At 39.8% G+C, this 16,356-nt stretch overlaps 1 protein-coding gene across 1 annotated transcript in view; it reads right to left on the bottom strand.

Moving 5' to 3' along the window:
• The window catches only part of pde4d (phosphodiesterase 4D, cAMP-specific), a 160,228-nt gene that overhangs the window by 133,819 nt on the left and 10,053 nt on the right, over positions 1-16,356 (bottom strand). Inside the window, exon 2 of the mRNA XM_046387674.1 lies at positions 9,172-9,229. Within this exon, the coding sequence (XP_046243630.1) occupies positions 9,172-9,216 (45 nt within the window). The 5' untranslated portion in view covers positions 9,217-9,229. The remainder of the gene's footprint in view (positions 1-9,171; positions 9,230-16,356) is intronic.

Genomic DNA, 16,356 nt, shown 5'->3' on the forward strand with positions numbered 1-16,356 from the left:
ACACTGAATTGCTGTGCCAAGCAGAGGTTCTGATTGGTGCATGTATGGCCTGGGGCACCTGCTGAATAAAAACAGCTATTCACCCTCCAAGTGCAAACAAATAAATTTTCCTAGCAGTTAGCTTCACACTGCACTAATATGTCTCTATTAGGCCAGAAGGACTTCTCAGAGCAATGACTTGCATGTATGTGACTGAGTATCTCCCCTCTTTGTCGTGATTGAACGGTCTCACCCTCCCCTCCATTGTACACCTCAACCCCCCTTCTTCCCGTCCACCCCTGCATCCACCAAGATGCCAATCTTCATCCAGGAGGAAATTGAGCCTTTCATTTCTACATAATTACCTGTATTAGACTCATTGCCATAGACGGTGCTTTACAGAGTGGAACGAGGAAGCCAACATGATGAACCCTCACTTTTCAGCTGGCTGAAGGTAGAGCAGATGGATGATGGATCTAATGATAATCTAATGTCAGTATTAACCATGAAGTTCTTCGACAATATATTCAGCGACATATGATTTACGTAATGGCCCTTTGCTCTTCTTGTTGCTCTTACAGTGAAACAGAATACTGTTTTTATGTACTACGCTTTGGCCTATGAAGGCACTTTATGAATGATCTGTGCATTTCATTGTTGCTTACCTTGAGGTTTTTTACTTTTCCATGCATAAGCCAGTAATAGACCAGAATATGCAGATTAAGTAGATTAAGTAGCAAAAAGAGTGTTCATCTTGAATGACAAAGACATAATATGCAGGAATTTCCAAAAAAAAAAAAGAAAGAAAGAAAGAATAGACGCAACAAATATATTCCTGAGCCTGTCCCTGCACAGAGCCTGTCAACATCTTTCTTGACCGGTGTGTTTACATGCAGCAATTGACAATAGCTGTACATTATGCCTTTAAAATTTGGTAATTTTCTATTCAACATTTTGTTTGTTTATGTCCCGAATAATATGTAGAAGAAGAAGAAAAAAGAAAACTAATAATAAAATAATAATAATAATGAGAAGAAAACTAAAAGAATAATGGATGGCATGTGAAAATAATTTTAGTCACAAAGGTTAGGACATCCAGTGTTTGTGTGTGTGTGTGTGTGTGTGTTTGTGTGTGTGTGTGTGTGTGGATTATACACACAGCCCTTCATTTTCACTCACTTGTGCTGTCTCTCCTAATGCCTGAAGTGGCTCTTTATGATAAGCGGGATCAGTGAAAGGTTAATTGGTCTGCTGTGACTCTTCTGTACTCTCTGTGTACTGCATGTGCCAATCCATTGATGGTCCGGATGAACTGTTCAGGCAGCACGGGCCACTGGTCAGATTTTATGACATCAGCAGACAGCCTTGTGCTAAACAATTAACATGTTGTGAACTGATTAAGTAGTCTTCTGTTTTATAGGAAACTGTAAGAATAAAATAAAGCAGATTTTTTTTTTGTACAAACTGCTACAGAAATTTGTTATAACTGGCAGGCAAACCCTACCTCCTGTTGCTATACCTGCCAATATTTCAAATGAAACATATGCAGGTAACAAGAAAGTGAAGGCAGGAGTTGCTACCTAGCTACTGTAGCTACTAAGTAGCTAATTAATATTAGCTCTCAGTTGAAAACAACATCGATTTGAATTTTTTCAAATGCTTTATTTATTGTTTGTGTTCAACTTTTACAGGGCAAAAGGCTTTGAGCATGAGATGTAACTCCAGCTGGCATTACTGAATTTACAACTGTCTAGAGCTTAGATTAAGCGTCACTTGAGGTCTATACAATTTTAAGATATCCTTTTGTGTCTGGGTGAAGAAATACTTCATTTCAAATATAAGTGATTTAGGGTGCATTTAATATGGTTTGGGTGGATTGGTGAATAAATCATCACAAAACAGGTCCTCTCCTGCCTTGAGTCCTTAGCTTATATGAGTTTGAAAAAAGAGCTGAGAAAAAAAGAGTTACCGTGAGTACAGAGGTATAAAGCAGTGCAGAGACAAAGTTTGTTTAATCTGCCTGAGGATACTACACATCAGCGTGTACTACCCAGTGAAATCTTTGATGCCGTTATAAAATAGGTAATTTGCAGTTTTGTGAGCCAGACTTGAAAAAACTCAAAACACAACACAACTCATACTCTGCTTTGGTTTGTGCTTTTGAAATGAAAATGGTTAAAAATGTATGTGCATCCGAACTTTTGATCAAGAGACTTGTCAGAAATGCAATCATACTGGCTCCATTCAGGTAGTTTTCCCCATGGAGACCTCATTTATTCATGTAAAGACTCAGATGTGGCCACACTCCTTCATTCTAATACATTCCCTTCATCCTAATTCAGTCATCTTCTGTATTCATCCCTGACTGACTTTTCACTGTTCCATTTTACTAATTGTCCTGCTGCAGCTCTGTTTACCATCCGTCTGTCTCCATTTCCAAACTATATCACTGGGGATTAAACTGTATCACTCGGAGATCTGGTGTAAAAGGTGATTAAAGTTACTCTTCCCCCTCATGAATGATTTATGAATTAATTCATATCAATTAGCTTCACATCAGTTATTTTGTCAGCAAACAAGAATCCATCCCATTTTCATAAACTGAATTTTTCATTAGCACCCTTTCTTGTCCGTTGACCTTTAGAGAGTTTAAGATGGCGCTGACATTGCTAGGGTCTTGCTTACAAGCTCACAGTGGAGACAGCATCTCTTGTTGTTTTACGACAATTATGCTCACATAGAAATAATTTCATGAAAAAATAACAATATGTGAAATGATCAGCACGCAGTGCACGTGTCCATGTCTGGAGAAACGCTGTTTCTCGATGCCTCTTTCTTCATCCTTCCACGGCATGTCCTACCAACACCACAGACAGAGGGTTTCAGAGCATTACCTGCGGCTAGTGGAGAAACATTCCTGTACTTCCCCTCTTCAAAAAATGTCACTCTTTCAGTTTATGATGACTTTATATCAATGTATGTTACATCATTTTTGGTAAGAGACTGAATCAGGAGCCACGGTGACAAGATGAAACAGGTAAGCTGTAAGCGGCTTCACACACCAAGCTGTGATCACAAAATGCTTCAAGGGTTACGTTAAAATGCACATCATCACTTTAAGCCAGGGGGCAACCTGCTCTGTGTTCCTTATGTGCAGCCTTACATTTTGAGGCCCATCATTCATCTCTGCAATCTGAATTTAGCAATTGATCTTATCAAAGAAAGAATCTTAAATGGATTCTGGGTAAACCCCGGGAGCAATGAGAGAAGTGGCTGCGAAAGAAGTTAAGACAGACAAAGACAGGTAAAGAGAGAGGGAAAGAGTCAGGAGATGAAAACGAAAGATTGCTACTGGAGGAGATGCAGTAAATCACCAGGTTGAAAAAAAAACCCAATTTGGTCCTTCCATTTATCTGCTAGTACATAGGCAGTTCTTGGCTTTCTGAAAGCCAACACTACATTTGAAAGAAAGGAAAGAGAAAGCAGTTTTATCTGCAAGCTCATTTTACTGATAGCCTCCTTGGCTCCATCAGGAATGCACAGTGTGTGCAACCTGACTTATTTACGCAAACTTGATATCTGTTTCTCATGTTACTCCACAACCAGCTGTCACAGGTTTGTTGGGCACATGCTGTCTTTCCTCAACAACACAAATTTATCTGTAGCTTTATGGTGAGAGTTGGTGGTATTTACTGCCAGGGTGTGTGTTTTTTTTTACTGCTTTGTCTGGTGGATTATGTAGTTGTAAAACACAGTATCCTGTGGGGTAATAAAAATTAACACAGTTCAGTTCCTACAGTACACAGTCCTCACAGCTTCACTGCAGATTTCATATGTATCAGAAGATAAAGAAAGGAGAGGTGGTGAATTGGGATTGGAAGTGTACTATTGTGTATAAATAGTTCCATAGGCTAATGATATGGTGTTCAGACACGGGAACAGTGTTTTGCATTGAAAACATACAGAACAATACTGGTTTAATGCATAAATAAAACATAAGGGGCCCCCTATTGGACTTGGAAATGACATGGTGAAACTTTGACCACGTGTCAAGTTTATTTTTAACAGCTGTAGGTAACATCCTACAATTTCTGCAGATGTACAGCTTTATGGAGGGAAAAACAGAAAGAAGATAACACATTGATAACGGAGAGGTTTTTACCGGAAGGGCCAGTAAATAGTTTAGACCTTTATTGGTTTTTTGAAGGTCTAAATCCTCCTTTGGTCATCAGAATACCTCTGTTTCACAGATACTGTGTGATAGCGCCATGAGGTACAGTGTGAAATACTGTGCATGTGTTGTTGCACCACATGTGGCAGTAATGCTGAATTCAAACAATCTTCCTGTTATTTACCTTCAGTTGTGAAATATCAAACACCTTCTGGCCTCTGCTGGGTATCTGCTGCTACTGTTATATGCAAATTACCATTCTGTTCTTAGACATTCATAGCATAGGTGAAGCAATAGGATTTTCAATTTCATGTGACAGTGTATCACATACAATTCATATCTGCATCACCCCTTGGGCTGTACAGTTTGAACAAACATTTTTTTTTCGATTCGGATGTGACAAAGCAAACCTTTGATAAAATATAGATGCTTCTAACAAGGTTGCAAAAAATGTCAAGATGTAGCTGTTGAGGCATAACACACAGAGGACACTGAAGCGGCACATATCCTAATGTTTCCTATTTATCTCAGCAGCAAAAGTGAGAAAAATGATACGCGAGAAAAGATTAAGTGCGAGAAAACTAGAAGGACAGGTGATAAAGAAGTAACAGTGGCATACTGAAGTGTCGTGCTGGAGGTGGTGTGGGACATGAATCACTTTGTTTCAAAGAGACCCCCTCTAGGAGTCTAGAAGGCAAGAGAGAAAATGTCTGGCAGGGACATGACCTACAGTCTTCCTCTGCTTCAGGCATGGCTCTGTGATGCATTGGTCTCTGTGCGACTAAATAAGAGGAAATACCGAGAAAGTACCTCAAATCTACAGGGAGGGAAAAACTTTTGCAGCAGATGCAGTGATAATGCTAGATAACACTGATAGGTTTTTGATAGGTTGAAGTTACTTAAGAGTTACAACACATTTTCTGTATTTTTCTCATCTGTGCAAAGGGTAAGGGTCGCTGTACTGTAATATACCGAGATAAAGTGAAGCCAACTTGCAGTGTTTTGTATCTGCAGACAATACAGCTGCTGTGCCTCGACCGTTTTGTAATAGGAACATGAGAAGGAAACAAACTGCATGTGTCATCCACGAATTGAATCTGGGTAAACTGTGACACTAACAGGGCGGCAGATTAATGGCTCCATGAATCCTCCAAGTCGACCTTCCCGGGCAGGGTTCACACACCACTCTTCATGCATCAACCCCACATCCACACTGAGATACCCTACCAAACACCTAATGCAAGATTAATCACACTTTAAACACAGTCAACAGGCTGTGAAATGAGAATGGTGCTCGGGTGGTAATGTTTCTTTACACGAGCTGCAGAAGAATAAATATTGAGCCTGCTTACCCTCTAACAATCTGATTGGATGATTGTGCATGGGGCCGCCTTTAAGTGCAGGCTGCACACAGATAACCAAAAAGGTAAAACAAATTCACCCCCGTCTGAGCTTTGGCAAGCTCGAGGGGGGCAATTTCCTTAACAGTCTGTGTATGTCTGCTTTGCATGGAGTTGCTTGCTAATCTAATTACATGTTTCAAATATGCAATCGATTGCTCCACTCTCTCATAAATAAATAAGCAGGTAGATAAGCTGCAGCTCAAAAACAATTAACATTGTTTGCACTGGCCCTATCAAAACACTGATAAGAAGACTGCAACTATCAACTTTATCTGAACAATGACCTCCACTGTGTGTGATGCAGTAAAATGTTCATTTGGATAAAAATAGTAGAAGGTAGATTAAGAGAAAAAATAGAGAGCCCTTCGCCTCTGAACCAAAATACTAAAAACTATCTCTTGGTATTATTGTAGATAAGAGGTACCTATCTTTAATAGGTCTTTAAAATCCTGAAGGGGATTCCAACAAGTGTTTTGAGCTAGAGCTTTTTGGGAATTGATCACAAAAATGCACTTCAAAGCATTGCACTTTGTAAAATGTCTGTGTAAGTGGTTAGGGAATTATATAAATCATTACTCAGTGGCCCAACCCTTTATTCCATTATCCCATGGCCATTGTCTTCATTTGATCTCCTGTAGCTGCTTCTTGTGCTGCTCATCCTTCAGTCACTTTTCCGCTTCTCTGATAATATCCCCCTCTTCTGATTCTGTTCAATCTAATTTCCCCTCTCTTTTCATTTAGTATCATGTCATCCACTTCCCCCTTCCTCATTCTGCTGGGTCTCACCTGTACATGCTGTCTGTCACCTGGCCTGGCTGGCGATTAACATGATTTTGAGTCAGCAAATGATTCAAGCTGAAATCCTCCCCCCGACCCCCTGTTTGCACTCTTCCCATGCATTAAATCTCTAACCGTCATCTTGACCACATCCCCTCATTCGCTCACCTCACCTCACTCAAAACCCTCCTCTTTATCCTCGAGGCCAGAGAGGCCCAAACACACGGCCTGGATGCTCCCCTGCTGAGCTCTAATTGGTGATCAAGATGTGCGCGTGAAGAAGACAGAGCGGCGTTTGGCCCATTTCTATTCCCTCATCAGATTCATAGGGCCACAGTCACATCTGCGTAACCATGGTGATGCTGATAAGGTGACTCATGACTATTCATCAATGGCGCTGCCTGATTGGACAGCCCCCGAGAGCTTTGTGAAACGTATTCATCAGCGCAGCCTGTGTCCCTGCTCTACCTCAATATGCCCTTCAGCACGACGAGGGAGCATCTCTGCTGCTCTCTGTTTGTTTTTCACATTCATTTCTGGCCTTAACCTCCCTCCCTCCACTTCTCCTCTCTTCTCTCTAATTACGTGTCCTCTCTGGACGTCCCACCCATTTCTCTCACACTTGTCTCTCTTTTCCACCACTTTTCCCCTGCTCTCTTCTTAATTGATGAAGACATTCATCACAGGTACATCTGACATGGACTTTTGCTCATCTCACCAAACCTCAGCTTGGTAACAAAATGCCGCTCATATTTTACGGATAAGATTTAATGGGAAACTGAATTGCAGGACTTACTTTGTAATCTTACTCCCACTACTAATAAAAAGAAGAATTAAAAAATTTCAAATTGTTGTTTTACCCCAGGACATGTTTGAGTAGTGTACAGTGTGTAATTTTAAAATTCACTGCCTTCTCAGAGACACAAAATGTGAATCATCAATCACTTTCTGTTCCATTAGTCATGGTTTTATTCCATTTTAAAGGTCATTTGTTTCTAACGTTGTCAATTTTGTTTTGTTTTTTTAGAAAAAAATACTTATATTTATGCAGCTCTTTCTAATTTTGGGCCAGTGGGACCACATGCTTTCTGCTCTAATGTAATGTTATGCATCAGTTTGAGCGGCCTGTCTCTATTTGGATGTTTTTTTGATGATGACCTCTGGCTTTAGTGTTTCCCCACAGGAGTTCATCAGCATCAGCATTAATTTAGATTTTCTAAAAGGGAAGAACACTTACAGTACAGAACTGTTAATTATATACTGTTTAATACAACACCTATACAGTTATCCCATGAAACTACATTTGAACTACAGAAGAGATAATGACACATTGATCAGCCACAACCACCGACAGGTGAGTAATAGCTAACTAGCCTTCTTTCTGTGGATTTCAGTATGGATTTGTCGTACCCTGTTGGTTTAACCTGTTCAACATATTTGTGAGGTCTGCCAGCAAGCAGTTTGTGACCGAGGGGATAGATGGACTGGCACCACGTGAATATTTTCACATCACCTTCATGTTTTATATAGGCCTTGAGTAACCAGCTGTTACAGTAACTACAGTAACAGTATGGGAACAGACGTTCCGATGTGATCGGTTTGCTATTTTCTAAGCGATGGTCTGTTCATCCCAGACATGTTTTGTGTCCTTTCAAGCCCTGCAGTACGCTGTGGCATTTTAGAGAGTAGAGAAACTGTCTTGTGTGTTTATCTGGTCAGCTCTTCTGAGCACCTTTTGTAGAGACCACCTTTAAATTTAAAAAGAATATCAGCCAATAACAATCAGTGACTGATCAAACAGAGAACGCTTAATGGTCTTTTCACACACCATGTCTTAGTGGAAATGTGTGGAAAACTCAGCACCATGCTGTAACAGTCATTTAGTCTGTCTCATCTTTCACTATGATTCAGTCAAGTGGGCCATATGGCAAACTTCCTGCAGGAAAGGACATAGATTTCTCTTTTGAAATCTGTCATTTGTATTTAGGCTGATATTCCCACAAGTGTCTTTTGTGCATACGCAGTGTATTTCCTCTCTGATGTCAGCCAACCTGAAAGACTTGCATACTGGCCCTACGTTTGAACCTCAACTCAAGGTCAACAGCTGTGGTGTATGATTGAATTTCTTATTCATGCAAGTGGGGGATCAGTCTGATGGTGTCTGCTGCTGCTCTATCCGGGCTCTATCTCTCTTTGAACACAGCAGTTTTGACCTCTCTAGTTGTTTGTAAGGATTTCCAGAAACCTGCCTATTACATCCAGATGGACAGCACTGGCTGATGGACAGCTTGCACACAACTCTGACAACAACATGTGAGTTCCCAGATACAGCGGGTTAGATGTTGATGGTAGTCTAGCTGTTGTGGGGGAGGGTGAAGGATATATGCAGTGAAATTAACACACCAGTTTTGAATTTATGTGAAGTTTGAATAATACAGTGCTATAAATACAACAGCTGAAGGTAGAGATCTCCGAAGCGAGGGGACCTAAATTAAAAATAGGAATATTGAAATTATTGGTTGTCGTGCTTGTCAAATGTGTGTGCCTACATTTCTTTCCAACCATGGCAAAGATGTGTATTTTTTATTTCTTTCAAGATCTTTCAAGTATTTTTCAGGAAAATATGCCAAGCATTCTCTTGTTTTTGTTTTGTGTGATCTTTGGGTTTGGACTGTTGGTCATAAAAAAAACAAGGAATTTGGAAATATCAGGTTGGACTTTACAACATCGCAGTTTAGAAAAATTGATTATCATCTAATGAACAATAAAACACAAAATAGTTTTTGTCTTCACTGTCACCCGTATTACAATGAAAGTCAATGAAAGTTGGTGCTCACTTACACTGTCCTGCTGGTTGTCGTCCCTGGGCCGGTCATTCTTTTGCATGGTGCAGCCACCTCTGAAAACAGATAGGATTCAGTCAGAGTTAATCAGAAATGACATGAACAAAAGAAGAAGCAGATCAACTAATTCCCAAAGTGCTCATGTAAACGTTTGGAAGTAAATGAAACATTCTGCTGGATTTTTTAAAAAATTAGCTTTCCCATTAAGTTTCGACTAAATGAAAAAAGTAGATATTGTGTACAAATCTGTGAAGAACATACACGCAGTATTTGAAATCTGTTGTTTAAGTAAAGTAGCACCATTTTGATGGGCTGAGGTAAGTTTATACCAGCTCCCAGGCCATTGATCTCTAGGACAACCACATACTTATGTGTATGTGTGTGCTGAAGGGGCAACATAATGCATGCATGTGTGTTGGTGAGAAAAGAGCCATCCTGGGATCCACTGGCCTATTAGAATGCATTAGAGTGCAAATGGTAAAGGTCAGTGAATTATCAGCCAGAGTTACACAACCCTGTTCTGTTTACCTGGCCTAATAACCCAGAGCCTACACCTGCCTCTCTCTTTACCCCCCTCTTTGTCTTTGTCTCTCTCTCTCTCTCTTTCACACACACACACACACACACACACACACACACACACACACACACTCTTAACCAAGACCACTTACGCTGAACTAGACGTTAAAAACCATTCACACAGTGTAAAGTGTTGGGACACATGCGGAAAAGCCTGTGGAACTTCAAAGAAGAAAATAATCTAGTTTTGATCTTGGTTTGATTGGAGCATATACAGACAGTCTATTTGTGTCTCAGTATTCACGTCACGTCGAAATTTCACCACAAGAGGTATCAAGAAAGAAAGCAGACAATTCAGGAATCCTCATTTGGCTCTGATTTTTTGAACAACACTCACTGTCCTCTCTGGATATTTCTGTCGTGTTTTATGTGGATAAATATATGCACTCTCTGAATGATATATTTTACTTCCAAGAATGACTTCCTTTATGAGTGTCTATGTTCCCCATAATGATATCCAAGCTAACATTTTTTTTTTTTTTTTAATCAGCCAATCCCATGCAACACAACACCTGCATGTCGCTTGCAATTTACTACATAATCCTTCATTTCCATGGTCCATGAGCTTAGAGGCAACACCACCTCCGCTCTGTCTCCGTGAACCTGGACTCATCTACACCACTGGATGTACTTTGAATGAGAGATCAGTCAAACGGGTCACACATTATCCTCCTCTCTGGTATTTTAACTCAGGCCCATCTCCACTAAATAGATGTGGAGTGACAGGATAGCCAGGTAATTACCACAAACAGAAAAAACAGACAGAACTACCTGGACAGTCTCCATCGATTGGGCTCTGAGGAGAGGGGAGGAGAGGAGAGAAGAGGAGAGGGATTGGTCATGACAGGGTACACAGGCTTTGCATGATGTTGCCTTTGGTATAAGTAAACTGTCTTTGTTCATTAAAAATGTATTACTATTAAAGCATTAAAGAGAAATATATACCTAACCACTGCATGAATACTTGGAGATATGTGCAGCACCAGACATACACATGCATATATATATATAATATGACCAGTATCGCCTCATATCGTTAGACTTTCTTGTTGTAGTTGAATACACTCCTTTCCACTCTTTGTCAAAGTGGCATCCAACGGGGAAAATTTACAGTTTTTTTTTTCTTTCACACCAGTCATATTTGCAGCGGTTCATTTAAAATACAAAGTATTTACACTCATACATTTTGTTAATTTAGGCCGATGAAAAGTGTCATTCAGACTGCAGTGTGCCCCCAAATAATCACAGCAATGTTAAGACGCAGATTTGGTCATCCTCTACTGCAAGTCAACCACAGTTGGATTTGGTAGGGTTGGAATATAATCTGAAAAGGCCAGCAAATCTAAAACGCTCTATGGGACAAGGTACACAAGGCTGATAATCATGAACACAGTGCACAAGATAACCTCAGGGCAAACCACAGCCTTGACCTATGTTCATATTCAGCTATTTCTGCAAGTGTGAACTGCTATGACCCATCATGCTTAACCACAGCTACAAGCTCTGACTGGACTTGCAACTCATGACTGATTTGTCTCAACAAGCCACCAAAATATCTTGACGTAGCAACACTCCAAGATACGTAAATTTTCAGTCTAAGCAATTCTTGGCATTTCACATTTCACAATCCTTCTACAGTCACTAAATGTTCTAATAATAATGCAAGTCCTTATGATTGTGTTGTCTGCAGAGCCTTGCTGCTTATGTTGTACTTGACACATCCTACACAGTTCAACTTCTATTGTATCTGTGCCTGTCTGAGAAAGCCAGCCAATTATTTCAAATTTGTCTAGACTGCAGTTTTGAAACAATAAACAGCTAGTCAAAGCTGCTCTTCTCTGGTTGTACGTTGCACTTGGCACAGCCTGACAAACTGAGGAAAATTAACAGGCAGGGCAATACAAACTTTCCCAAATAATGCAGCACAGTTGACAGTTTTCATCTATGAAGAATGCACTGTCTTAGCACACTCTGTTTTGTCATTAACAAATGCTTACACAAATTCAGACTGTCATGATCAACTTAGCAAATTATTCCTGGTTCTCTAAGTGAGCTCAAGCTGTTCAAATGACTGAAATAAACTCTCTTTCCATCTCTTGCTCTCTCTTCGGGGAGGGCCTACAGCCCAAATGTGATGAGTCTCCAAAACAAGGTGGATTTCAGCCTTGAAAGCACAGGGCTAATTTAGTAGAAAAAACAAAAAAAAACTGAATCAGCAGGAGACATGGCTCAGATTCAGAGTGCACTGAGGGAAAAATAAATGGATAAACAACGTCACACTCTTCACCACAGCCAGCCATTATTATTCACCTTGTAATAGGCACTCCTGAAAGCTGGACTAATAGGATACAAGTATTGTGACTTGCGTATTCTCAATCAAAACTGTAGCCAATGACCGCTTCAGCTTTCTAAATCATCACCACCGCAGTGATCCGAACTGAGTTGTCAATGATCGTTCAAGCATATGGACTCTCTCTGTGACACAAATACATTTTTATACTAAATAACCAGTCGCGTGGTGCTCTTCTGTTTCAGACACAGCAACATGGCAACAATTTACCAGTTTTTGTGATGCTTGCAAGGTCTTTCAGTTGGCAACACCCCTGTCTGTGCACTTAAATAAACAGATCATGTTTAGCAAGCAGGAAGCTCTTATTGTTTGTGTGTCTTGAGTGTGTGTATGTGTGTGTGATGGATCAGCGTGGCAACAGCGCAACCACAGGGGGTTGATTTCTGTCTGGGCTCAAGCATTAGTTGCTTGAGGTGCGGTTAGATTTAAACATCCTTTGCCAGAGAGACCCAGGTAGAGTATGTATGTATGAAAAGTGCCCTCTGCAGATGCTATTTCTCCCCCTGTCCCTTTGATACACTCTCTGCTGGCTCTTTCAATTAACCTCCTGCCATCTTTAGGAGAGCGATGACAGTTTATCCTGTGTGATCACATTAAGCAAGTGAGTCAAAACTGAGCTGAGCTATGACTTCTCACCCAGCAGTGGAAGGTCACGGCTGTCTGATGTGTTCTAAATTTCAACTGCTGTGTGAAACGTCTCTTTTCTCTTGTTGAGCTTCCACAGCTGCTTATTGAATAATCACTCAAAAGTATCTCAGCCTTTTATTGTAGCCATTCAATCAGCTGAGATGAGCAGGCACTATGGTTCTATTGAAATAGCCAGCCACTTTTATTCTCTTTGTTGGCAGATCTGCTTCGACCATATTAATCACGTATGCTTTTTGTTCAATTTGCTAAGCTAATATTTCGGAAAAAAGCCACTGGAGGATTATACATCGCTGACATTAGTAGTCAAGCTTAGATGATAAATACTAAAATGAAGCAATCAGTCAAAACAAATCAGTCAAAGCTGTTGGAAAGGTCAATCTTCGACTCTAAATTAAAATAAATTACAACCTATTATATGGTACATCACAATGTTTTCAGATTAAATAGGTATTGCTCACTAAAAGCTCCCCATGTACCATCTAATCAGTCTCATTTCTCAGCAATTGACTGAAGTGGATTTTTCCACATCTTGAAGTTACTTAACTTATCTAAAGATGGCAGCACAAATTATCATCCTATTGATTCAGTAATTGTATTTTGGTCGCTGATTGCAGTTTTAAGATCACCACTGAACCACTTTTGGTGTAAGATGGGACTTTGTAGTGAGGAATAAATAAACATAAAAGAAGCCTCAGCTCTGTGTGTTGAGCAGCAGCAGTGAAACATAGCAGTAGCTCCTCCAAGTGGTGCTGCACTTACTAGGCACAGAGGTAATAATATGAAAGATGAGTCTCAAGTTTATTTTTATACTCTCTCATATGGAGAGACACTACTGATGGTCAGATCTGCAGTAGTCACTGCCTTTGTCTGGCTCACCTTGTCCTGTCCTTTACACCCAACTACCATTACCTGCCACAGCAATCCCTCAATCCATACGTCACATAAATCAGCTACAATCAAACCACTGGAGGGCTGTCACCTCCCCTGACACAATCACACTAACACACATTCATGCCACAACATGTGCGCGTGTTCACACACACACACATAATAGTGTGTGCAAAAGACAGATGTGTGCTGTCACTGGGTACAGAATCTCAATTTCTGGTGAGATTATGACAGTCCTTTTTCTATATTTCAAAACTATACAGTTGGTCACATGCAGTGTCTGCAGAAGCTCCAATTTGCTCTCAAGTAAGGATAAATTGAAAGTGGCTGTTATTAAGCCATATCTGGAGAAATAGCTCAATTTCCTTTCCATTCATTCCCTCAGCACTTTGTTGACAGTGATGAGGCCTTTGTAGCAGCTCGAAACAATTTCACAGCAAGTGGACCAGGGATGAAAATACAATAACATTTACTTGAAATGTAAATTAGCTCTCACACCTCAAGCTCCTTCAAAATAATTGTCTTATATTCCATCTATTGTCCTGCAGACCAGAATATGAGTCACACATTTTATTGTTTGTTTTTTGTGTGTGAAATTGGGGTCATCAGATGTGGGAATATTTTTTTTATAAAAACAGCTTGATATTCAACGCATCTGCGATGAAGCTCTATCTGATTGAAATTACCTGTATTCCAGGTTCTTCACACAATTTATTGGGTCACTAACCACTGACAGATGGATTGCCTTTCTATAATTTCAGTTAAAGCTAAAATAATAATTCTGTAATAAACACTTGGATTTCCTGATTTTCACTTTTATAACAATAATAATAACATCAACAACAATAATAATATGACAGTTCAATAAAGAAGGCTCTGCCATAAAAAACAAAAAGGATTATTTTCCAGTAAAGAATGCTGATCAGGTAAGTTCGACTACATGTGCTATGTGGGCCAATCCCACTGCTGAGCACTAGCTATGAAGAAAAACGTGCTCAGGACAGTTTAGTTTGGGATTGCTACTCATCTTGTGAAAACAATATGATATGTTCTGAGGTGACATTCATAAATCTGGGTTTGACAGACAGTGACGTTTACCGTGCAGGGAGGCTTGAGCTCAGTTATCAGGAAGCATTAGGAAGCATTGGGTGCAGTGAATTTAATCCCCACCATTATTTTTTTAACCTGCTTCTTGCAAGTCTCTCAACTTAATAGAAATGAAATGAAATCAATGTATTACTACTCTAAAGTATAAGTTCATGACTTAACGTTTTTAGAAAATATCTTGTTTTTTTGAGTAAATGTTATCACAATTCATGTTTATTTTATGCTATGAGTATGCAATTGTACCAACAGCCCTTTATTTTTAATGTGTGTGACTAACGCTATAAGTTTGCAGGTCTTTCAGCTCACAGTTTTGATTTTACATTGAGAAAATTTCCTGATATTAACATTGCTTTCAGACACAGAGGACAGCTGCTCATAGCAAGAATGCTCAGATAAACCCACTGTACACTACCTCAACAGGACCAAACTGCTGTCAGACATTTGGTAACCAGCTCATAAAGTGGAGCAATTAGCCGCTAATGCGATATATTTTCCCCAGGAGAGTCAAGTGGACACAAACACTTCAAATGAATAGTGCTCCATATCCACTGAATGTGTAAACCAGTGGGTTCATTAGCCAAAACAGATATCTCCATTTTGATTTATTTGCTTAAATTATGTTTTTGGTGCAGTCCAAGGAATATCAACTTGCTGTTGGGTCATTGGTGAATGTACCAAAATTGTGTTTTACAACTTACTTTGCCAACCCCAAGCGGACAAAAAAAAAAAAAACATCAACTAATGCTGCTTTAAAGGCACAATTTGTAAAATAGGGCTATAATTTTAGCTTAAAAGATTGTGAATGTGAAGAAACAACAGTGCTAGCCAGTTATCCCCAGCCGGTCCTCTCCGGTAACAGCACTTAATGCCTCTGGAGGCAATAATTCAGCAAGCTACTTTCGCCTTGGAAGTGTTGTGATTCTGTGTGTCTAGTCCCAGCCTGGAGTTCAGCTGTGATTCACTGGTTACAAGCCCCATTGCCCAAGTTGATAATCACAGACCCATGTGATTGCAGTTCAGGCACGATCAAGTCAGCTGTAGAGCTAACTGAGCTAACAGTAGCTATAGTTACAGCCAAAGATAACTCCAGCCCAAGACAATTACAGCAAACAATAAACAGAACAGCAGTTGGAACTGCTTTTGGATTCTGGCCACATTGTGTTAAAGTTACCTCTTTAATACAAGGTCAACATCAGCCCAGTATATTGACATCCACACTGACAGACTATCAGACCAAAGCAATCTGACAGTGGACTGTATTCAGATTGTAACTCTACTGTTATTCAATCTGTCTTGGCCCTAAATTGTAGTCAGGAAAGAATAAATTAGAATAAATTATTTTACTGTAATGTTATAAGATCCAATTTATAAGCTTACAGGAGAAAAAAAGACTGCTGTTTGTGGCCTTTAAAACAGTATACTGTAGAACTTCTTCCTTCTTAAAGTGAACCACTAATTAAGGAAGGCTTTGTGTCAGCATCAGTTCATAGCTCACTGTGGAGCAGTTAAACCAAAGAAACAGTTGTGAAAAGCCTGCAGTGAATTAGTATATTGTCTCACAGTTAGTAACAGTGACAGTCCACATTGGTGATGAACAATCAGCAATATAGC

Source organism: Scatophagus argus, chromosome 4 (genome assembly GCF_020382885.2).
Source record: "Scatophagus argus isolate fScaArg1 chromosome 4, fScaArg1.pri, whole genome shotgun sequence".
Classification (NCBI taxonomy): Eukaryota; Metazoa; Chordata; class Actinopteri; family Scatophagidae; genus Scatophagus; species Scatophagus argus.